The sequence below is a fragment of the Talpa occidentalis genome, unplaced genomic scaffold, assembly GCF_014898055.3.
Source record: "Talpa occidentalis isolate TD23 unplaced genomic scaffold, MPIMG_talOcc4v2.1 talOcc4.9, whole genome shotgun sequence".
NCBI lineage: Eukaryota > Metazoa > Chordata > Mammalia > Eulipotyphla > Talpidae > Talpa > Talpa occidentalis.
This window is the reverse complement of record NW_023605305.1, coordinates 34,998,261-35,023,652: the sequence shown is the minus strand read 5'-3', so window position 1 is coordinate 35,023,652 and position 25,392 is coordinate 34,998,261. Positions and strand designations below refer to the sequence as shown.

The 25,392-nt window shown below is 40.9% G+C and overlaps 1 protein-coding gene across 6 annotated transcripts in view; it reads right to left on the bottom strand.

Moving 5' to 3' along the window:
• The window catches only part of FBXW11 (F-box and WD repeat domain containing 11), a 124,502-nt gene extending 99,417 nt beyond the window's left edge, over window positions 1-25,085 (bottom strand). For 3 of the 6 annotated variants that reach the window (XM_037500156.2, XM_037500157.2, XM_037500159.2), the window contains exon 1: window positions 24,668-24,848. In XM_037500156.2, the coding sequence (XP_037356053.1) occupies window positions 24,668-24,712 (45 nt within the window). In that variant the 5' untranslated portion in view covers window positions 24,713-24,848. Of the gene's footprint in view, window positions 1-14,357; window positions 14,520-24,667 lie in introns of those variants that run through there. The other 3 variants (XM_054691297.1, XM_037500158.2, XM_054691298.1) reach the window with 3 other exon arrangements.
• Between the last annotated feature and the right edge of the window lie 307 nt (window positions 25,086-25,392).

The following is a 25,392-nucleotide window of genomic DNA, read 5'->3' as shown; positions in this document are numbered from 1 at the left end:
AAATCATGGTGACAAAAGTGCAAAAAGCTGCAGTGAAAAAGAGCAAAACCAGACAAGACTCGGGAGTAAAAGAGAGGTGTCAGAGCTGGGGTTTCTAATGGGTGCAGTTGAAATCATCATACAAACACCAAAATAAAAAGACAATCTACACCAGCACTGGAAACCTGGTAAGGCTGCCTGCCATATGGAAGACAGTTTGAAGAACTTCTACAAAATATAATACAGAGGGCCTCCCTGGTGGTGAAGGGGGTTGAGCGCAGCACTGTGGAGCTGTCCACAGTCTCTGCAGCACAAGTTCAATCCCCCACCGGCCGGGGAGCTGCCCACATGCCACAGCAGACCTCTCCTGTCTCACCCGCTGCTCCCCTCAGCAGTGTGTTTCGGTCAGTCTGCCTATTCTGCTCCCCACTCTGTCTCTGGTGAGTTCTCTCACCCCCCGCACCTCTGGCCTGTACCCCAGTTCTTGTATGCATAAGTAAATAAATCTTTAAAATATATATATAAAAAATACAGAAAAAAACTGAACTGGATATAGGGACGTGTCATACAAAGAAAAGCCTACCTGAGAAGTAGAAGGAAATCCCAACAGAACCTTATTTCCCAGCTCAAAGCAGCATAAGCCAGTAGGAGTGAGTGTCCTTGAAGCAGTGAGTCTAGGCCAGAGCAGGGGCCTGATTTAATTTCCCTGGGGCGGGAAGCTAAGTAAAGCGGACATTCTGCAGCTGCCTTCCTATAAAAATGGCCATTTCAATCACAGGAGGCCAGCACTGTCCCAGTCACAACAGACTCAGGAGCTCCTGGCCCTGGGGACTTCTTTCTACCACACTCCCCAAGTGCACCTGGGTCTACAGTCAACAGAGTAGAAGTACAGTGATCTAAACATTTCTTCACAAAAGAAATACAAATAGCCATAAACATCAGAAAAATGTGTCCAATATCAATAGTAATAAAAGAAACAATTTTTAACTCTGACCAAAATCTGACTTAAAAAAATTTAATGCTGGGCCTCCCTGGTGGCAGGTGTCTCTGTTCCCCAGCTCTTGTATACATAAATAAATAAAATCTTTTTATAAAAAATTAATACCCTAAAAATGGCATACACCTGGAGAAAACAGCACTTTCATAGAATATGATCAGTTCCGCTGTGTTCACACAGTTAAGACTATAAAGTGGGTAAAACCTTTGACTGAGGTCTCCCTGGTGGTGCAAGGGGTTAAGTGTCAGCACTGTGAAGCTATCCTCAGCTACTGCAACAGAAGTTCAATCCCAGGCCAGGGAGCTACCCACATGGCACAGCAGACCTCTCCTATCTTGCCTGCTGCTCCCCTCAGCAGTGTATTTTAGTCAATCCACCTGTTCTTCTCTCTACTCTGTCTCTGGTGAATCCTCTCACCCCCCAGCACCTCTGGCTTGCACCCCAGTTCTTGTATGCATAAATAAACCTTTTTAAAAAGAAACCTTTGGTTATCTAAAACACGTGATCTTAAAATATTTACACCTTTTCACACAGCAAATCAACCTCTAAGAACTTGCTCCAAAGCACTACTCATATTGTGTTCAAAGACTAAACTACAACTTTGAGTTAACATAAATTAGAAATAACATAAATGTCCAACAAAGGAAAAGTTTAACTAGTTAGCCATTTGCACATATACATTAGATGCTCCTTCAAAACGTTATTAAAAAAAACATATGGTTCATGTGCCCTTTGGAATTAATGTTTCTGTGTCCTTTGGGTAAATACCTAGGAGTGGAATTGCTGGATCATATGGAAGCTCCATCTTTAGCAGGCTGAGGAATCAACACACAGCTCTCCATAGTGGTTGGACCAGTTTGCACTCCCACCAGCAGTGCAGAAGAGTTCCTTTTTCTCCACATCCTCGCCAACATTTGTTGTTGCTAGTTTTTTTAATATGTGACATTCTCACTGGTGTGAGATGGTATCTCATTGTAGTTTTGATTTGCATTTCCCTGATTGCAAGTGATGTTGAGTATTTTTTCACGTGCCCATTGGCCATTTGCATTTCCTCTTTGGAGAAGTTTCTTTTTAGCTCTTCTGCCCATTTTTTGACTGGATTATTTACTTTGTTTTTGTTGAGTCTCATCTGCTCTTTGTAGACTTTTGTGACCAGTCCTTTATCATTAGTGTTGTGTGCAAAAATTTTCTCCCAATCCGTATCTCTTTGTTTTGGTTACTGTCTCTTTTGCTGTACAGAAGCTTTTTAACTTCATGTAGTCTCAGCTGTTTATCTTTGCCTTCACTATCACTGCTTTGGGTGACGCGTCTTTAAAGATATTACTGACGTGTATGTCATGTAGTGTTTCGCCTATATGAAGGGATCATGCTCAGAAAAATAAGCCAGAAAGAGAAAGAAAAATACCAGATGGTCTCACTCATAGCAGGAATTTAGAAAACCTAAATAAGGGACCAGGAAAAAGACTAATTATAATAAAGTAAAAATCAAAATCAACAAGCAACTATAATCCAGAAACACACTGGAGTGTGGGGGAATGGGGAGAGTAGGATCAAAACAAGGTGGGGGAGAAATTGTATGGGGACTATAACCAAGATGAAAATGCATACATTGTGCAAAAATGAAAAAAGATGTAAAAAATATATAAAATAAAAAAATATGGTCCATAAGGACAAATGCTGCTGTTTTAAAAGCAGTTTACAAAACAACTTTATACATGAAAAACAAATATATGTGAAACATACATGAAAGAAGGTTACCAGATATTAATAGTAGTTACCAGAGGAACTTACTTGTTCTGTTTATTTTACACTTATAAATATGCTTTTCTACGGTAAAAATGACTTCCATAAAAGGAAAATAAAGTCCCTTATTCAACAATTTTTTAACAGTTTCTTAATGTATCTTTAAACAAAGGCACTATTTGTAAATATATGGGGGGAGGGGAACAACCATGATCCCTACCTCAACCATTAAAAACAACTATTTTGAGATGACAGAAACAGGAAAACAGAATAATTTTCTTCAAGGCCATAGAGCAGGCATTTTTTAAAGAGGTTTCACACACACACACAAGCAGTTAACTATGAGGGAAAAAAAAAACACTGATAAACTGGACTTCATTAGAATTAAGACCTTCTCTCCATCAATATTAAGACATTGAAAAAAAACAAGCCATGAAACAGCTGTTGTCTGCAATAAGTGTATCTGACAAACAATTCAGTTCCAGACTCCCATAAATCAATAAGAAAAATACAACTCAATTTTTTTGGAGGGTCAAAAGATTCTCTAAAGGGGATATCCAAATGGTCGATGGGCACATGAAGAAATTCTCAACATCATTTGTCATTAGGGAAATGGAAATTGAAACCACAATAAGATACCACTTCCTTGTATCAGAATGGCTAAAATTAACTGACAATGCTACGAGTTGATGAGGATTTACAACAAGTGAAACTCTCAAACACTGCCAGAGGAAGTATAAGAATATGCAATCACTCTGGGAAAAAATCTGACAGTTACTTAAAAACTAAACATACATCTATACTCTATCCCAGCAATTCCACTCCTAGTGTACAGGTACATCTAAGAGAAAAGAACTGTCCAAACAAAAACTTGAACATAAATATTCATGTTTTTTACTCCTAACACTGGAAACAGCCCAAATACCTACTAGCAGAAGAACAGCATAAAACAAATTGTTGTATGTTCATATAATGTAATACTACTAGGCAATAAAAAGGAAAAAACTAATACAAGAATAAACTAAAAAACATGCTGAAAAAAAATAAGCCACACATAGTAACAGCAGAGCATGTACGCTATATGATTCCATCTATATGAAATTCTAGAACACGCACAAATCTATTGTTATAACAACAGGTGCCCTAAGGCCAGGGGTTGTGGTAGAAGGACTGCAAAGGGGAATGAGGAGTTCTGTGGGGATAGAAATGTTCTTTATCTTGATTTTGACATTGGTTATATGTTCTCAAAATGCAAAAGTACATCTAAAATAAGTACCACCACATACCCATTAGAATGGCTAGCACTTAAAGGACGGATCAAACCAAGTGGTGAGTGGACCTCTCCACATTAGATGGGAGTGTAAATCAGCACAAACGCTTGGAAAACAGTTTAGCAGTATCTATAGATGCTAACCATATGCCTATATACTGACCCAATAATTACATCCCTGGGTTTTTATGACTGACAGACCCACCTTAGAAGTAGTGTTCATTTACAGCAATACCTCCTACCAAAAAATCATGGACTACACATGAAACAGAATGCACAAGAAAAATAAAAGAGCTGTTACAAACAATGCAATGGGTGAATTTCACAGGTGTGATAATGAGCAGAGGGAAAAACTCAAGAGTATATGTTGTATGACTGCAGTTACACAAAATCCAAAAACAGCCGTAACAAACCTGTTGTGAAAGAGACTAGATTAGACTTTCAGGAGGGTTTATTGACTGGGTGAGGCTTGAAATTGAAGAAGCACTGACAAGGGTTCTGGACATGGTCTATATCTTGATTTTGCAGATAGATGGTTATTCAGCATGGTATACACACATGTAAAAATTCACTGAGCTGTACATTTCACACTGTGTTCAATCTACATGTATACACTACACACACATACACACGCATACACAAACCAATCTGGAAGCTGTACACAGTAGTGAGGTGTGGTTTCTGTCCATGTGAATTGTGAGTCACTGTCACTCCCACTTGATCATTTACATGTTCTCCATGTCTAGCTCCCTTAGATTGTCTGAGCTGGGGTGCTACCAGATACTACTTGTAGTAATGACATTGGCAATGGAACTGGATAAAGTCATGCCCCAACCAGTCAAGGCAGAATGGCAAAATACTAATTAGAAGTATAATGACCTTAATATAAGAGTAATTTTAAGTGTATAAGACAGGTCCTTGTAAATTCACTGTTCTATTTCCACCCCTTCCCTTCCCACTATCCTTTTGATTAGCCTCTTGCAGAGATTGTGGGAACACACACCACCAGCTCTGTAAAAGTATGTAGCATTACCAATATTTCTTTTGAAATGTACTTCCACAGTTATAAGAAAAGTAATTTTTTGAAAAAGATCACAAAAAAATTCACTTTATAAACAATCGTCAGAAATAGGTCAGAGTAGTCACTTTTTTAATCAAAACATGTTATTTGTAGATAGCAAAATTAAACTTTATATAGTAACAACAATGCATAAAACTATTACTACTGCCTTCCAAAATTAACCCAATAGATTATAAATACAAGTGGTTAGCTTCCAGAAAAGAAAATACGAATGCAAAGCTTTTTCAGAAAAGGACTCCATGTTTTAGCACAGTTTGACTGTATTTTGTCAATATAAAAACGCACCCATGTCTGTCTATAGAATCTGTCCATTCTACATGTAAAATGTTTCATTTCCTCCAATTCCCATCTGTTACTTTGTCATTTCTTCCCTGGAATATTCTAAGTCTACTAATTAGGCTCCCTGCTCCAATTTTCCTGTTCCAGTGCATCCTCCAAACTACTGAAGGCCAGAGTGAGCCCTCTAAAGGACAGACCTTGTTCAAATTTGCATAGTCACCTCTCCTTTCAGACCACGTCCACCACCACTCTTACCTCTCCTGTAGGGATACCCATAGGGATCACAACCTCAAAAGCTTACAGAGCCAAGTAAGTAATAACGTTGGCCATGAAATTACAAGTGTTGAATCCAAAAGGGTGGCCACTACTCAGCTACAATTTCCAGGCAAAACCAGAAAGAAGTGTTTTGATATGAATTGTCTCAATTTTTAAAATCTGTGCAGACCAAATAAAATATATCTATGGAGTCTACCTAGTCACAGGCTACTAGTCTGTAATTTTTACAACCTAAGGGATAAAGTCCTAGATACGGTTATAACATACTTGCAAATTTTTTTACCTCAGTCCCTTCACATAAGGTATATTCCAAAAATCCACAAAACTATTTATCCCTCCCAAAAAACAACATACACCATTGTTCTCAGTTACTTTTGGCTATGAAAGTGCTCCCCTGCTTCAAAACATCCATTTCTACACCTAATTTCTGCAAGCACCTCAAAAAAGTAATTTTTATAAATGCCCTTCATAAACTTTCTTCCTTTTCTAACCATACAACACTGTATACCTACCTACCTCTTTTCCTGATCTTTACCAGTTTTCACATTGTATTTTTTTTTTTTAAAGATTTATTATTTTTATTTATTTATACAAGCACTGGGTACAGTCAGAAGCACGGGAGGGTGAGAGAATTCACCAGAGCCAGAGCGGGGAGCAGAGCAGGCAGAAGGACTGAAGTACACTGCTGAGGGGAGCAGCGGGCGGCAGGAGAGGTCTGCGAGCCATGTGGGACCCTCCTCCGGTGGCCGGGGAGCAGCCGGGTATCGAACCGGTGCTGCAGAGGCTGCGGGCAGCTTCGCAACCCAGCGCTCAACCGCTGCGCCACCGGGGAGGCCCACATTGTATTTTTTTAATGTAATACTGCAAAGTTTCTGGAAGCGAGGTACACATCTGACTTACTTCCGTATTCCCCTCATTACCAAGCAGTACGTGTTAAAGTACACATTGAATAATAAATAAAAGCTATTATCTGTCTATATATATAATGATTTGCACCTCAACTTGATGGCTAGTGCATTGATATAATTCCTTGGATCTTGAAAATCAGAAGGCCTAAGACTTAGGTTCAGAAATATGCATACCCGTAATACTGAATTTGAATCAGAAACAACATGAATTCATGGTTTTTTATAATTAATACTTCCTAGATCTATCCACTGGGAGGGTCTCGAAGTGAACGCAACCCAAAAGCAATGATTTTGGTTTCTAAATGTCATCCTCTACTCAAAGTAAACAGACCTTGGAGAAATGGCTGGTTATTGATATGCAAGTAAAGGAAAAAGCAAGAAAAATATGAAGACTAATGGGATCACATAAAAAAGTAACTACCTTGAAGGGGCTATTATTAGTCAAATCTTGAACAAACTGAACATCAATAAAGACTGGAATTCATTGCTAAAACACTGAATAAATAAAAATCCATGAGAGTGTGTATGGTGATACACAAAAGGAGAAAAAAAGGGATGACTTTAAACAACTAATGAATATACATAGAACAGAATTAGAAAACCACATTTTTTTAACTCCTGGTGTAATAACTGATTTCAGGATTAGGATGCTGAAACCGCTGGGTGGAAGGCTGTAATGGAAGAGATTATTTACAAGGTACCAAAATACTGCCCCATAGATTCCTTTCTAATAGCAGAGTAGAAAATTATACCTTTATAATGAAGAGATCTGGCTCTTGTCACCTTAGTCAAAGGATCAAATTTAACATTACTCATAATGAGGTAACCTGTCATTAAGTACCTCCCAACATGACTCAATGAGAAGTACACTTCACACATGATGAAGCATTCTTGTCAGAATGTTTAACCTGACTACAATCAAGCCTCTCACCTAACTTCCAGTTTACAGGAAGTGTAGCAGGTAGAGAAACAAGTTAAATAACAGCATGAGGAAATACTCAAACAAGGAAAAATGCTGCACATCTTATTAAGACAAGTGAGCAGGACTTTTCCAAAATATCAATACAGGAGAAGAGAGAGATGGGTAGAGGAACTATTCCAACTGAAACGAAATTAAAGAGACATAACCAACACAAAATGTATTTTGTTAGGATTCTGAGGGAAATATTATAAAAGACATTCTTGGGACGATTAGAAAAAATAAAATGTAACTGAAAATTGGATATTGTACTGTGACTCTATATGTATGTATAAAATATATGATTATACATGGTTATGTATCAGGAAATGTATATACATATGCATATGTTGGTTGGCTGGTTGTGGGGGGGTGGTTTAGAGACAATGAGGTAAATGTGTCTTGAGTCTGTCCTTATTTTAAGAGATACATGTCAATATGTTCATTAAGAGTAGAGCATCGTGTTTGCAACTTACTCTCAGTTTTTAACAAAAAGGATAGGTATTTGGAGAGAGAAGGACTGGAGAGGGAAAGGGAAAGATGGGGGCAGGGAGGAAGGATGAGACTGAGGGAGGGAGTGAAGGAGGAACTGAGGGAGTAGCTGAGAAATGACCCAAACATGACAAAATATTAACACTATTGAGTCTAGGTGAAGAGAGTACACAGGTGCGTATTTGTACTGACTTTCCCCCCAATCTTCTGCACATACGAAAATTCTCATAATAATATGTTAGGGGGAAGGGGAGAGAGGAAAACAATTTGCAAGGCAAATCAGCTGTGAGTATAAAGTGTTGTTATATAAGTGGAGAGCAATGTGGCAGTGCCTATCAGATTTTTAAAAGTCCCTATCCAGCGATGCTTACTCCTAAGAATCTGTCCCAAAGATAGACACTGCCACATGTGGAATGACATAAACACTAAGTTATTCTTTACAGCATTATGTGTAATAGCAGCATTATGTATAATAGCAGAAGTTTGGAAACAACCTCAGTCCAGACTAGTTTCACTAATTATGGCACACACAATTAATCAGCATGCATTTTTTAAATTGTTTCTTTAAAGGATATGAGAGCTCTTTAGGAACTGGGATGAAATATGTCTTATTTTACAAAAAAATAAATATCAAGATGCAGAATAATGTACAGTGCATACATACTCTTATGAAGGCTACACAAGAAAGTGGTGGGAGGGCCTCCCTGGTGGCCTAGCAGTTAAGTCTCAGGGCTACCACTTCTATGGCCTGAGTTTAGTTCCAGCCAGGGAGCTAAGCTCTCCAGTCTTGCCCACAGCTTCCCTTAGCAGTGTATTTCAGTGAACTACCTGTTCTGCTCCCCACTCTGTCTCTGGTGAATCCTCTCACCCTCCCTCCCAGCCTACACTCCAGTTCTTCTACACACACACAAAAAAAAATGGTTGGAAATAGAGGGGACGGGAGACTATATACATTGTGAATTTTATGTCATAGGCACAAAGACATATATAATGTATTTTAAAAAGACATTTTAAGTGGGTCTCCCCTGGTGGCCCAGGCGGTTGAGTGCCGCGCTGTGAAGCTGTCCACAGCCTCTGCAGCGCCGGTTTGACACCAGTCGGCCAGCGAGGGTCCCACATGGTGCAGCAGACCTCTCCTGTCTTGCCCGCTGCTCCCCTCAGCAGTGTATTTCGTCAGTTGGCCTGTTCTGTTCCCTACTCTGTCTCTGGTGAATCCTCTCACCCTCCCGCGCATCTGACCTGTACCCTAATTCTTGTATAAATAAATAAATAAATCTTTTAAAAAAAGACATTTTAAGTATTGACTGACTGCAGTTATAACTAATTCTTCTTATCTCCATGTTTTCATCACCACAACCCACTTACTGTAGTACAGATATAGCTCACCTGGGAATAAAAGTTTCGTGAAGTCAAGGGATAAGGTGAAAATAGCATATAGTAAACAACTGCCCCTAAAATTCCTTAAAGATATGACATACTGAACTGACTCACTGTCTCAATAACCCAACACAGCTAATTTTCACTCCAGCATTGGAACAGCTCACTGTTTCTTCAACCAACTAATAGAAAAAATAGCTAGCTTGTACCGAGCTAGGCCTCATAATGTTAAAAAGGTGTTTCTTTAAAATACCATAATCAGGGACTCCTCTGGTGCGCAGTGGTTGAGCACTGGGCTGCCAAGCTGCGCTCAGCCTCTGCAGCGCCGGTTCTATCCCCGGCCACCAGCAAGGGTCCCACATGGCACTACAGACCTCTTCTCCCGGTCCACTGCTCCCCTCAGCAGTGTATATCGTCAGTCTGCCTGTTCTGTTCCCCGCTCTGGCTCTGGTGAATTCTCTCACCCTCCTGCACTTCTGACTGTACCCAGTGCTTGTATAAATAAATAAATAAATCTTTAAAAAAAAAAAAAAAAAGTTAAAATCCATAATCATACTCCTCACAGCTAGATGAGAAGCATTCAGGAATTGAGACATATTGACTGAACAGATTTCTATTTCCCATCTCACACTTAAACAGAACAGTCACTATTTCTTTCCCTTGTTTTTGTCACCACATACATAAAAGTTGAATTTACTTAAATGTACATAAGATGGGTAGTAGTGACAACATGGAAATTTAAAAAACACATTTCAAAAATTATACCTGTATTAATTAACAAACCATTATACAGTGGAGGAAAAAAACCACAACTCAAACATAATGGGCTAATTGCTGACTGGGAACAGGTTGTAACAGAATTCCCAGGTGAAGATGAAAAGGAGAGCAAGTACATCTCTTGATTAACATCATATATGATCTCAAGTTCTAACCTTAGTTGAAGTCAACTCCTTTATGTTGAATTTTCCATGCACTGATATATAGGCTCCCCCAATCTATACTCTCAATAATCATCTGACTCTATTAAGTTAGCTAACACTGACATTAAAAGCTCCCAATCTTTCTATCACTGCTGTCTGGTGAGTTCCAGATCAGTATTTCTATTACATATTTCTCCTCTTAGAGGAATCACCCACAGGCAACTCAAATTCACTATAACTCAAACTAAACACATCCCTTCCCTCCCCTCCCACCCAACATCTGTTGTTCTAGTATTTTCTAGCTTGGAAAAGAGAACAAAACCCATCCAGAATCCAAGACAAAAACCTTAAAATTCATACTATAGTCCTTCCATCTCCTACTCCTATAACCCAATCTCTCCCCAAGTTCTGTAGATCCCTACCACCTACATCTCTTTTATTTTTTTTAAAGATTTATCTTTATTTCTTTATTTTATTTATTTATACAAGCACTGGGTACAGTCAGAAGCGCGGGAGGGTGAGAGAATTCACCAGAGCCAGAGCAGGGAGCAGAGCAAGCAGAAGGAGCTAAGTACACTGCTGAGGGGATCAGCAGGCGGCAGGAGAGGTCTGTGCGCCATGTGGGACCCTCCTCCGGTGGCCGGGAGCAGCCAGGGATTGAACCGGCGCTGCAGAGGCTGCGGGCAGCTTCACAACCCAGCGCTCAACCGCTGCGCCACCGGGGAGGCCCCTACATCTCTTTTAATTGCATCCCACCCCATCATGCCACTGTCAATGCTTTGGTTTGTCATCACTGCTCACTTCAACTAACTGGTTTCCCTGCGTCAAGTCTTTTCAACCTACATCTAGCACACACACGAAAAAATAAACTTCCTAAAATATTAATTCGGATACTCTTTCTGCATAGGAACAAAGGTATAAGAATAAGTCCCTAACTAACAATACATTAAGTTTAAAAAAAAAAACCAAAAACTCATTTAATAACATGATGTGATGCAAAAAGCATGTAGCACCAGGTAATTTTTATGATTATTTCCTGTTCTACCATATATCATATAACCAAATAAAATAAACTAATACGCTACATTTTGATAGGAAGAGGCCACAGGAAAGCAAGGAAAATTCAACTGCTTTCTCAAAGTAAAAATGAACACAAAGTGGATCACCTGAGTTATAATGTCTTCTTAAGGAAAACAAAGGCCTCCCAGACCTAAAAGTTAAGAGTACATTCAAGTTGAATATCTAAAATGAATGCTTTCGTCAGAAAAGGATAAGGGAAGCAAAAGCTAGCAGAGAAACTAGAGGAAGAGGTTCTACAATAAAGAAAAATCATCCAGGGCCTCCCCTGATGGCGCAGTGGTTGAGCGCTGGGCTGCAAGGCTGCCCGCAGCCTCTGCAGCGCCGGTTCATTCCCCAGCTGCTGGTGAGGGTCCCACAAAAAAAAAAAAAAAAGAAAAAGAAAAGAAAAGAAAAGAAAAATCATCCACCCCTAAAGTAAGAGGCTGTGTCAGTCCTGGTGCAGCAAATCTCTTACTTCCCTGGTTGAATTTATGCTATCTAAGCCGTAGAACTACAATCTGAGGTGGCAGTTAATGTCTATCTACAGGAAAAGACTATTCCAATCATTGGACTTGAGTTTTCATGTCCCTTTAGCTCTTTAACTGGCACATAAATTAGGACCTCATAAGCAAAACTATCTATGAGAAAAGTTACCCTCATCATGCCAACCAACATGCACATATCATTCTAAATAAACCAGAATTTGTCTTGTAAGGCTGGTTAATGAAAGTCCAACCCTGGGATAATAAGTAGCTTTGAACATGCTAGCCAGATGAGATTTCTAAAATGATTAAGCCAAGGGCTAGACCTAGGATGAAGGTTAATTCCAAAGCTACGTACGCGGCTATTTAAGGGTTAAATTTAAATTAATTAAGTTAAGATTTAAAATTTATTTCCTCAGAGAGTCAGATTTCAAAATAGTTTCATGTCGTGAGCGGCTACCACATTGAACAGCACAGATATTGAACATTTCCATCATCACAAAAAGTTCTATCGAACAGCACTGGTCTGGAAGACAACCTCACACTAAACCTATTGTCAATCCTCTTGAGAAACTGAGAGCGCGTTCTGGCTAGCTAACAAAGACTGAGAGCCAGAATGTTTTCTGTAGAAAGTAAGAAAAAAACAGATATGCAATAATTTTCCTTTTCCTTTGCAATGGTTTCTTGAAGCTAGAATATACAGTGCTCATCTTCAGGATCTCTGCCACTCTTCTTACCACTCAATATGCTAAGCTAAAGTCTGTGTAGTACAGAGGTTAGAAGCACATTCTCAAAGCCAGATTGCCTGGATTCATATCTCATCTTTGTCTCTTAACTATTACTAGATGTGTGACCTTGAACATGTCACATAACTTCTCTATCCTTCAGTTTCCTCATCAGTGAAATAGAAATAATGGCACCCACCTAATGGATTACTATGAAAGTTAAATGAGTTTATACATATAAAGTGCCCAGAATCATGCTCAATACAGGGTAAGGGCCTGGTGTTAACTACTATTATTTCTACCATTACAACAAGAAGGCAAATATGAAGTATGTTCACCTAGAGGAAATATTAACAAGTATAAAAGAAGTAAACTGAAAGAATAATCACAAAATCAGATTGCCAGTCTATGATAAAAAGAAATGCTTTAAATATTAAAGGCAATGGGTAATATGGAGAAAACATAAAATACCAAAAAAAAAAAAAAAACACCTGTTTGCAAGAGAGTTGTCTGACAATGTCTTACAAGGCTGATAAACCACAAGTCAAAAGAAGTCTACATAACAAGTAACTGAGACATTTAAATAACCAATAAAAATAGAGGAACTGAGAAGATACAAGTTTGAGTTCACTAGAGCAATGACACTTCCCAGTATAAAATATGCTTTAAATTTGAATGTGTTGACTCTCTTATACTTCCTAAGTTACTTATGTTCACTTGATGAACTCAACAAGTTTTCATTAAGTAAGGAGAGCATCAAATATAATTAAAGTACCATGCCAAACAGCAATCCAGCATGTGTTCTCTGAACTGAAGCTTACTGTGGAAAATCGCAACTTGCTCCTGCAGATGGGCAATTTGAAAATATGAAGACACACATACCCAGCTTAGAGCACGGCTCTGCCAATTAATAGCTATATGACCCTGAACAACCTGCACTGACTTAATGATCATGAACTTCATTTCATTATCTGTAAAATACAGGAAAACTGATGTGTCAGTAAAATAAGAAATTTATGTCACGAGCCTACATCAGTGCCTGACACTCAGCAGATGCTAAGTGTCACTATACCGCTATTGGCAATATCCTCCAAAGGGCGTAAGCATAACAAAAGACCACCTCTTTACATATTAGCTACAAAAAAAATTCTTTGACCAGGTATTAACTAGAAATCATGTGCTAATGCCTCAAATTTTTCAATTGTTTTCCTTATTTTACAAGCTATTCCCTAAACAAAAACCCCTTGTTTACTGTATTCCCTGTTAGACTATGGCTATATATTCTACACTAGGCTTCTTACACTTAAAGTTTTCACTAGCAATTATGCTACATAATCCTTGCTAAGCCACACCCTAGTCATGAACACAATATCTAACATTTCTTCCAACCCCTATTAATAGAAAAAAGTAAAGAAATTGGGCCTCCCCGGTGGCGCAGCGGTTGAGCGCTGGGTTGCGAAGCTGCGCGCGGCCTCTGCGGCGCCGGTTCGATCCCCGGCTGCTCCCCGGCCACCAGAGGAGGGTCCCACATGGCGCGCAGACCTCTCCTGCCGCCCGCTGCTCCCCTCAGCAGTGTACTTCGGTCCTTCTGCCTGCTCTGCTCCCCGCTCTGGCTCTGGTGAATTCTCTTGCCCTCCCGCGCTTCTGACTGTACCCAGTGCATGTATAAACAAACAAACCAGCAAACAAATAAATAAAGCATGCCTCTATAAAAAAAAAAAAAAAAAAAAAAAGTAAAGAAATTTTGTTTTTCACGTTTCTTTCAATGAGTTGAGTTCCACATAACAAAATAATACAGGGTAATTGCTTACCTGGAAAATATTTTGTACTTCAGATCCACCAATCCAGAATGAATGGGGGTATTCCCTTTCAGACTAGTCTGAGAAAAGACAGCAGTCAAGCAGCTTCCAAGATTCTTTCCGTTTACTGTATCCAGCTTTCTTCAACAAAATCCCAAACATGCACTTCGGTAACTGTTGAAAGACAGAAAGCAATCCATACACCCACCATGGCACCAGCGGCAAAGGACAGCCACCAGCAGATGGAAGGCAGGGTCAATGGAGTGGTGGATCTGAGGCACAGAAAAATTTAACCCCTGAGCCAGCTATGTGACAAAAAAGGTATTCCTTCACCTCTGAGTTAAGTGAAGGATAAGAAATGCTACACAGCAAAGCAGGAAACATCCCTAATATTATTATTTACTCATGATAAAAAGCATGCAATTTCCAAATGAGAAAAGCTAAAAACTTAACTCTACGTTCCATATAAATTGTCCCTGACCATTCAACTGCCATACACTACTTTCTTAGCCATTTTCTAAGACAACTCCTCCTCCACCATTACAAAAAAATTTGTCAGACATACAAATGAACAATATGGGAGGACTCAGATATCTGCCAATAAAGACATTTTATTTAAGCACTTAACAAGAAATCTTCTAGTTTGCTACAAATAAGACATCAAATCCACATATTTGCCAAATCCTCAAAACTTAGCTGAAATACAGTCCATTTTAAAATACATGACATAATTTTAAGCAAATTTCTCATTCAATTTTCTCCCTTATTTTCTTGGTGAGCCTTGCTAGAGGTTTGTCTATTTTGTTTATTTTTTCAAAGGCGAACTTCTAATTCAGAAATAAAGGCCAATCCCTGGCAGGGACCAGTTATAGGGTAAACTAGGGAAAATTAAATAAACACTAATAACCTTTAAATACATAGCCCATTTCACATTGTATCAACATTCTTTTACAACCCTATCAACTTTTCCATTAGACTGCAAGTCTCAAAAAAATTGTGACCAACAAAAAGGCTACTTCAACAGAAGGACACAGATAAAACTTGCTACTTTTTCAATTGCCACATGACTGCCCAAATGTCCCTGTAATTATTACAATACCTATCTTCACTGAAGGGCTACTCATGGACCCTTTACAGTCATTACCCATGTTTAATTCTCAAAAAAGATGAGCAGAAAGAACTTCCCCAAATCCCACAAGCACTATGTATCCACATGCCCCTTCAAGAAAACACTGCAGTCCCCCAAGTGCAAGGATTACAAAGGGAGGATTCCAGGGGCAGAAGAAACCAGGCTTTATTCTCAAAGGTGCTAAAATAATTAACATACAAATAGAGAACTACAACAATACAGAAGAGTAAACAGTTCAGCCCCCTCCCCCACTAAAAAAAATACAACTCAACCAGTTGAGCCATTCTCAAAGGGCCAGCTCTCCTAGATCTTGTCACCTAAAAAAATTTTTTATTAACAAAGAGTCATGCAATTCTAAGGTTCACCATACTGATGCTAAAATACTATATTATTTATAACGATGCCCAAGTAGGGCCTCCCCTGGTGGCACAGGCTGTGAAGCTGTCCACAGCCTCTGCAGCGCCGGTTCGATCCTGGCCGCCTGGCCGGCGAGGGTCCCACATGGCACAGCAAACCTCTCCTGTCGCACCCGCTGCTCCCCTCAGCAGTGTATTTCGTCAGTTGGCCTGTTCTGTTCCCCGTTCTGTTTCTGGCGAATCCTCTCACCTTCCTGCACATCTGGCCTGTACCCCGGTTCTCAAATAAATAAATAAATAAATAAATAGAATCTTTAAAAAAGAAAACTTTAGGGACCTCCCCAGTGGCGCAGCGGTTGAGCGCTGGGTTGCGAAGCCACGCGCAGCCTCTGCAGCACCGGTTCGATTCCCAGCTGCTCCCCAGCCACCGGAGGAGGGTCCCACATGGTGCGCAGACCTCTCCTGCCGCCCGCTGCTCCCCTCAGCAGTGTACTTCGGTCCTTCTGCCTGCTCTGCTCCCCGCTCTGGCTCTGGTGAATTCTCTCACCCTCCCGTGCTTCTGACTGTACCCAGTGCTTGTATAAATAAATAAATAAATCTTAAAAAAAAAAAGAAAACTTTAGGAAAGTTTAAAAAAAAAAATGGTGCCCATGTAGTCTGTGTATGTAGTAACAAAGATTATGTCTATGGAGAAGGAACCTCAAATCCAGTTGAAACTAAGGGATTTTTAAATCCCAAGATTTCTTAATAGTCCACAGGCAATGATTAAAGATGTTCTTGGTTTTTCACATAGTAGGCAAAAGCAAAAGAAGTGACAGAAAGACCAGTGTGTGACTAACCTTACCCTAACAATCAGATTTTGGGAAAAGCTGCATACCCACAACTTAAGAGGTCAAGCAAATAATGAGTGCTCAAGTTTTTCCCACTACATATTACTCTGGATCCTAAGAATATATTGGAAATGCAATTTTTATAGAGGTAGCTAGTGCGCCATGACTAGTAGTTACCTGATAAAGAAATATACTCTGCTTTTCAAATAATTTACCGTTCTGACCAAAATGCAGAACAGTTATAACAAATCATAACCATAATAATTTAAAAGACTCATTTCTGAAACTCTTGAATCATGAGGCCTTTCCCCTATATTGGTGAGTTAATTTTCCCCCTTCCCTTCAAATAAACATTTATTGAATGCCTAATTAGTGGCAGCCTATGCTAGAGATATAAAGATTTAACAGATGCCAGGTCTGGAATGCAAGAACTGAGTTCTTCCTGTTCTCTGCCCCTTTCTCTTTCCTAGAACCAAATATATGTTATTAGTTCTCAAAAATGGTTAAATGTTCTCAATTTAACTCTTAAAAATAAAAGTTACTCAAGTTCCTTTTTCTCTAGAGTTCTCATTCAATTTTTCTTTTTCTTTGTGGAACAGAGGATACTTAGGAGAATGGATTCCTATCTTCATTACTTACATTTGTATATCTCTACTGATAAACTTTTTCTGTCAAGTTTGGTCTTCATATTGTCTTCAATGTTGATGAACCCTGAGAGGGAATTTCCTAAAAATGCTTCCTGCTGACATCACTGGAAGTCTGCAACCTTTGAATTTTGTTAAAATGAGATCCAGGTTAGAGATACCCTACTGGCCCATCAGGTCCTTCCTGGTTTGTCTCTCTTTTGCCTACAAAGACAAACTTCCTGTTAGGCAATTGTGATTAGCAGAAACTTAGTTAACTGAGGGTAACAAGCATATTCTGGACCAACAGGTTTTTTCCCCTTTTGTCAACTAATTCAATGAACAATACAACTCAGAAGGAAAGCTTGTATCAATATTCAGTGCTTATTCTGTTAAAGGTCAAAATCATCAGCTTTGCTAAACCATGAATAAGGACTTAAAAATCATAATTTCCTAGCCTAAACTGATTAAACATGCCACAATGCTTAATGTTTACATGAACTAATGACCTGTCTCTACCAAGATACCTAAAACAGGTCTGGGTGGGTTTAATTTAGGGTTCTTAGTAACTGTAACAGTGCTTCCCAGATTTCCAAGATAATACTGGTTCTATGATTTTATTATTTCCCCCAAAGTTGCTTCATTAAAAGTATGGCTAAAAACAACTGTAAAGCTTCACAAACCAATACATGCACAGCTCAGGGAGAAAAGTTAAAACCTTCACACCATCTGTCTTGATTTTGCATTACAAAATTTGATCCCTACATGGGAAAGTTAGTACAGCAAGCGGTTGCTGAGAGACAAGCCTCTGCAAGGCCCTTTTACACAGTATCTCTCATAATCCTCCCAACAACTCAAAGCAGTACCTACTACTCCATCCTCTTAATTTCACAGATACTGAAATTGAACCACAGAAAGGTTAACTTTAAGGTCACAGAACGGGGATAGAAACCAGGTGTTTAAAGCCCATGCACTCCCTTTCTGCCACACCATGCTTCTCTAAGGTCATAGAATCCTTAGCACTTATTGACTGTTTGGCAAGTTCACAGATAAAAAGGGAACTTGATTTCCTCAATATATGGCTATCAACCACTCTCTGGGATGTGTGCAAATGAATCCATATAGTGTATAAAAAGTCTGTAAATAACAGTTAAAAGCTCTATGAATGTCCGTGTGCCACACACCAGCCTCCTCTTCTACCTTACCAGTCTTTCTCCATTCATCTACACCTTGGTCTTAAGGTTATTAAAAGGAAATCTTAAAAAGGTTTCTTTCACAGCATTAAAAAAAAAAACAACAACCCAATGTTAATTTAAATCAATAAATACCGGGCCTCCCCGGTGGCGCAGCGGTTGAGCGCTGGGTTGCGAACCTGCCCGCGGCCTCTGCGGCGCCGGTTCGATCCCCAGCTGCTCCCCGGCCACCGGAGGAGGGTCCCGCATGGCGCGCAGACCTCTCCTGCCGCCCGCTGCTCCCCTCAGCAGTGTACTTCGGTCCTTCTGCCTGCTCTGCTCCCCGCTCTGGCTCTGGTGAATTCTCTCACCCTCCCGCGCTTCTGACTGTACCCAGTGCATGTATAAACAAAAACAAACAAACAAACAGATAAATAAATAAATAAACATGCCTCTATTAAAAAAAAAAAAATTTTAAAAAAAAAAAAATTTAAATCAATAAATACCTATTGAGTACCCAAGTGCTCAAGGTTGTAAAAGGACTCAAAGCACAATCAGATATAGCCTCTGGAGAGGAAGTTAAAACAAATCACAAGTCTTTATGATAAACAGGAAGGTATGATAAGTCCCATAGTAATTAGGAACAGATTGTTAGAATTAGTGATTGAGTTGAAAATTTCCAGAAAAAGAGGATGGTTAAGATATTGGCAAAAGGCAATAATGCATGCAAAGAAATTTTTAACTCAATGCTTACAGAACACTTACTATAAAAAAGCACTGAAGAGTTTATAATTCAGTAAGGGACACAAACAGGAAACTACAAGCCTGAAATAAGTCAAATGCTCCAAGATAAATACAAAGTGCCAGAATTCATTCTTTTCATTTAACAAAGAGTATCATGTAGGCAGTACTATAGTTATAAAAATAAAATGGTATCAGTCACCACAATAGAAATTGACAACAGTGGCATCTAAGTTGTGTTTTGCTTGTGGACAGGACTCTTATCAGCCTAAATGGAAGAGCAGATTACTGAGATTTGAACTAAGCTGATTTGGCCAGACAGCCAACTATTAGATCCTTTCCATAAATATCTGTAGTTTTCAATACCTGGGTTTAAGTCAGTTCATATCAGTGCTGACAAAGGAAATAGTGTGAGCAGAATCTAAGGAACCATAACCTTCCTCACCACAGTGACTAGAATATAGAGCAAAGGAACAACGTGGAAAGGAAAACTGGAAGGTGGGCTATCATTGGAATAAGTAGTGCTTGAAATGCTTTCCTTACCTTAAGAGTATAAATATCACCAGGTGGAACCTGGGGTCCCAGGTACATCATAGCACAGAAAAGTTGTTTCTAGAATTCAGAGGCTCAATTACACTATTCAAGGGGATATATATGCTGTTCTATGAATGTGCTAGTTTGTCTCCCACTCTGGCTCTTTCTGAGTTGAGCAGTCAGGGACCAAGAGCTCACTGATGATGTGCACGATCATGGTTATCCTTGAGAATTCTGAGAGGACACTTAACCTACTCAAAAATCAGGGGTAAAAATTTTGTATTTGAGCCACAGTCTCTTCAAGCAGGTCCCTGAAGTCTTAGAAAGATGTGTTTTCTTTCTTTGGGACCCTACTTAAACTTTCATCGATTTAATCTGCATTGGGCACTTCAAGAGAGGTAGTTGAGGATAAGTGACAGTGACAAAGTAAGCTCCAATTTCTTAAAGGGGTCACTAAACAGTCCCACTTCACTTAGAAAGCCAGTGACAGAATGGGCAAAAAGAGAAAAACTCTCAAGAGCTTGACTTACCAGTTCCTTTCATCTCCCTGGCCTTGTGTCCTACTTTTACTGTTTCAATAGCTCTAAATATAATATCTATATCTTCTTAATAACGTTCAATATATTTTTACCTATATTACATCAACAAATAACAGTCACTGAAAGATAACACAAAAGGGAAATGACTCACTCAAGGTCACTTAGCAAAGAAGGGGTCCATTCAACAGTTAACAATAGGGTATAAACTGCCCATTCATTGTCTAAAGGGGAATGAGGGGGAGGGAGAGATGTGCTTACATCCAGAGGGGCCGGGGTTACCTTTACTAAACTTTTTTGTTTTTAAAGATTTATTTCATTCATGCATAAAAGAGCTGGGGTATAGGCCAGAGGTGGGGGGGGGGGGAATGAGAGGAATTGTTAGGGGGAAAAGGATGTCCCAAAGCTAATTCCATATAGGCTTTGTGGACTCCACCCCCACCCCAGGTCAAAGCCAAAGACACTGGGAACTCCAAATCCCATCACCACCGAAGGGAAGGTGGCTGGGACCTGAGGGTGGGGTTAAGCAGCCAGGTGGATAGAAAAGGCAGACACGTGGGCTTTGGGGATCCCCCATTTTTGGCTCTCTGCCAGCTCGCAGCGTCTGGCCAGCTCTGAGAGTGACTTTGGGTTTCCAGGTCCTCGTCAGATCGGATAGGACGCATTAAAGACTTTATTTCCCTATTTTCTCCCTGAGTTGTACATTTTCCTTTTCTCTTGTAAATAAACCTTTTATTAACCTTTTGTGTGTGTCTGTAGTAGAGTATTCATAAGTCCCTTTAAAGCGCGCGGGTGAGGACCCACAGCCAGGAACCCGTTTAATATCGGGGTTGCTCTATAACAGATTCACCAGAGACAGAGTGGGGAGCAGTGGGCAAGACCGGAGAGGTCTGCTGCACCATGTGGGTAGCTCCCTGGCCAGGGATTGAACTCCGTGCTGCAGTGGCTGCCAATAGCTTGAGAGTGCTGAGACTTAACCCCCTGTGCCACCAGGGAGTCCCCCTTTACTAAACTTTTAACATTAGCTTCTACTATCTTCTAACAGAAAGAACTAATCAACCTTTCCCAATTAGCAACTTTGGGTGCTTTTTAGTAATGAGTCCCTGACTATCAATTTATTTTCCTAACTCAAGCATGGGATAAAAAAAGTAGTTTTCATTCTTTCCAGTGAAAGCCACCGCAGAAGACATAGCCTGGAGAACACTGTATACAATTTCCAAAATGGGCTACTATTTTCCCAGCTCATTAATAATAAAGCTGATCTTACTGAGGTCAACAGTTGCAAAAGAGCCCTACAAACTAGTTATAGTACTGGACCAACGTAAGGCCATGACAGTCATTTGGTGATTAAATTATTCACCATCAGCAATTGTAAATTCAGTTGTCTGAATCATGAGTAGACAGACAGATAATCTGTATTAAAGACTGAACCCTATGCAGTAGGTTTTAAGAACAAAGATGCCCCCCCCCCTTAATGGGGATTATGATTATATTTTGGAGATTTAATTATTCTGCTTTCACCAAGCTTATTTCTTAGCAAAGTTATCAAATGCGCCAGGGAATAGGGCCTCCCCTGGTGGCGCAGCGGTTGAGCGCTGGGTTGCGAGGCTGCCCGCAGCCTCTGCAACACCAATTTGATCCCTGGCCACCCGCGAGGGTCCCACCAAAAAAAAAAAAAAAGCGCCAGGGAATAAACGGAGAAAGACTTAAAATCAAAGAAGGCAGAGTTGAAGATTAAGAAATTAGAAAGAAGTATCCAAGTAAACTGTTTCCTTTCTTTAATACATTAAGCTCTAGAATATCAAATGAAAGATACCCTGTTAATAACCATGAAGTACCAAACCGGTACAAGAAGCACAATGACAAATATTTGAGTACTGGCTGCTGACTCATAAAAAAAAAAAAATCTCAAAATATCATAAGCTTAAAACCCTTCCCCTACCTCCAATCATGTTATTCTGAAACCAGTGTAAAAAAATTTTTTTGACCTAGTTCTGGAAACTGTAATTAAAATGCAATGAGTACTAAAAAACACATGCAATTAGATTTTAAGGCAGTATCATTTCTACATCTGATACTGGATTTACTAAATAGGTATCTGTACGATCTACCACACTAAAATACTTATGTTTATAAAAAGGGTTGCCTCAGAATCTTGACTGGTATCACTCTTGAGGGATTATCAAAATCTGTATATATGAAAAGTCATTTTTAAAAATAATCTAGATAGCTACTAAACTCTGTTAAATTTTCTCCGAACCCCAATGTGTTATGTCCCAGGAAGACAGAAGTATCTTTTCAGATCATAGATAAGCGCAATCATGGAAAATCAAAACTTTTTTATAACTTATAAGCATAGAAAGTCAGTAAATTAAGGCCAATGATTTTTTTTTTAATATAGGTAGTCATTCAGAGACAATGAATAGGTTATATATCTTCTAATTCCTTTGAAAATAAAGACTGAGGGTTTTTAAAAAAAAATAAATGGAAATGGAAGGCGCACAAAACAGGCAATTTCAAAGAGGTACCAAGTTATAATTTCTCCATATGAAGTTTCTCCTGTTAAAAGTATATATATGTACATCCATAGAAGTATGTACTATATGTAATTCCACTTAAGATATTTTACCAAAATAATCCACTACAAGATCTGCAAAAAATCAAAAGCTTGACTATACTTATCATAGTTTGATAAGCTATGCTGAAAAGGAAAAAATATTTAATAAATGAAAATAAAATAACCCACAAGTGGCAGTATCCCTTAGGAAGCAAAGGTGGGTATTCCTACTCCCACACATGCACATGCACGCGCGCGCGCGCGCACACACACACACACACACACACACACAGAAAATGCCAGGGCTTTTCTCCCCCCTTCGTTTTTAAGAATGCTGGAGAAGTCTAGTTCTGTGAATTATGCAAAGGGTAGCAAATATTAAACTGCCTCTGTATTTATGCCACCATACTTCCATTTTTAAAACATGCATCTCAACTCCCTAGATACCATCATCCACAGACGCCATGCAGTTATCCAACAGACTTTCAGTGTCACCATTTATTATTTATAGCATTAAATGGGGGAAGTGGCTCTGATGTCACCGACCCTACCCAGTGGAATCACTGACTCAATAAACATTTCACACTGGAGAAAATCTGCTTAGGAAAACATTTTGCTGGGTTAAGTAGATTCTTTCACCTTTCCTCTCAACCCTGAGGTAGAAGTTGTTACTGTATTAGGAAAGATACAAAGAAACTGTCAAGGTTTCCACAGGAAGAAACCCTGGGCTAGTCCATTCGCTGAAGCAAAGACTTCCTCCTCCCAACTCTCAAGAGCCCAGTTTGATTTCCCTAACGTTCACATTGGCAGGTAATAGCTGCCATATTTCATTCCTTCCACCAAATCATCCGCCAAGTAGCAAATTCTTGGCTTTTACTCGCCACATGGTCCTGTTTCTAAAAACCCCTCTTGGCTCCAAGTCCTAAGACGGAAGAGGGTTGGGGTGCTCACAGGGCCAGGGAGTCTGGCCTGGCTACCAATGATTTCTAACACAACAGTGATCCTTACCCCAGGAGCCTAGAATTCGCCCCCCCCCCCTTTTTTTGGAGATGAACTAGCGATAGTGAAGATTATCCTCCCCCTCCCTCCCAACCCCTCCCCCACTTCCCAAAGCAGCTCTGGAAAATGTGAAGTTACGATTTCCCTTTCCTAGGAGATGGAATCCAGAGCACCTGGGGCCTTGCTATGCAAACATCCCTCCTGGCCGAGTAGGAAACCCTTTGTCCGAGAAGTCGGACATCACAGGGGCCCCGGACAAGAGGCCCGTCTATCCGTCACAGCATCAAATCCTAAGTTCCCCACCCCCAGCCCAGTACGGCCTATCTCGGCATCCAAACAGTCAAGCCCTAGGTCGGGAAGCGGGTGCTGAGACCCTTCTAGGGCGCGGAGGCCGAGGCCCTGACCGATCTCCTCCGTACCCCCTTCCACCATCATCTCACTCGACCCGAGTGGGGCTTGCCAAAGTGGTGCAGGCCTGGGTCTGAGAAATAGAGGAGGACAAAATCCCCTCGGAAGAAAAGGAAAACAAGATGCTAAAGCGAAGATGACCCAGGGCCACAGCAGAAGCGAGCGAGGGTCGTCCGAGAAACTGACCCGGAGACAGGCGAGGGGAAGGGCGGAGAACGAGGGGCACGGAGGGGGCCGGGCTCAGACCGGCCTGAGATCTCGAGGGATCCGGAGGAACCGCGCTGGGCCCGAGGCCAGGGAAGCCAGGGGGCCCAGGTCGGGGCCGTGGCGGCGGGGAAGGGCCAGGGCCGGCCTCGCGCCGGACGTTGAGGTGGGCAGGCCCGCCCGGGGCCGGACGGACAGACGGAAGAGCGGACGGTCCAGCGGGCCACACTCACCATGAGCTCGATGGTCTTGTCCTCAATCACCGAGTCGGGCTCCATGGCGGCCCCGGCGGCCCCGCCTCGCTCTCCCCGCGCAGCAGCGAACGGCCCGGGCGGAGGAGGCGACGGCGGAGGCGGTAAAGGCGGAGGCGGCTATCGCACCCACTCTAGCTGCCAGCCCGCCCGGGCCGCCGGCAGCTCCGCCCTCCCCCTCGGCGAACGCAGTAAGCAGGGCGGGGACTACAGCTCCCAGCAGGCGCCGCGGGCCCAGCAGGGTGTTATGGGAACAAGAAGTCCACCCCAGACTAATCTCTCCCGGCGGTCCGAAGCTAAATTCTAAGCAGAAAGTACTACTGGGCCGTGAATGCAGGATGTGCAGATCAAAAGAAATATGGGATCGCACGAGGTAGAGCCTCGGGAGCGCTAGGACTACATTTCCCATAAAGCCTTGCGCGCGGATTCTCCTTCCGGCTAGTCTGTCCTGACTTCCTGGCAGCATAAGGCTACCCAGACCCGGACGGAAACTCCGAGGCAACTCTTTACTTGTCAGAGTACCTGCGTGTGCGACGGGTTTCCGCACATGCGCAGTCGGTGACCGCAGTGCCCACTCCAAGCGTAGGTAGCGGAGCCTGACTTTGCGAGCGTCTGGGGATAGGGGAAGATGTTGAAGACAGGTGGGTTCTAGGTGCGTTAGAAGGGCATGGTCTTGGGGCCTGGGTGTGGGAGGGGGCCAGCGAACG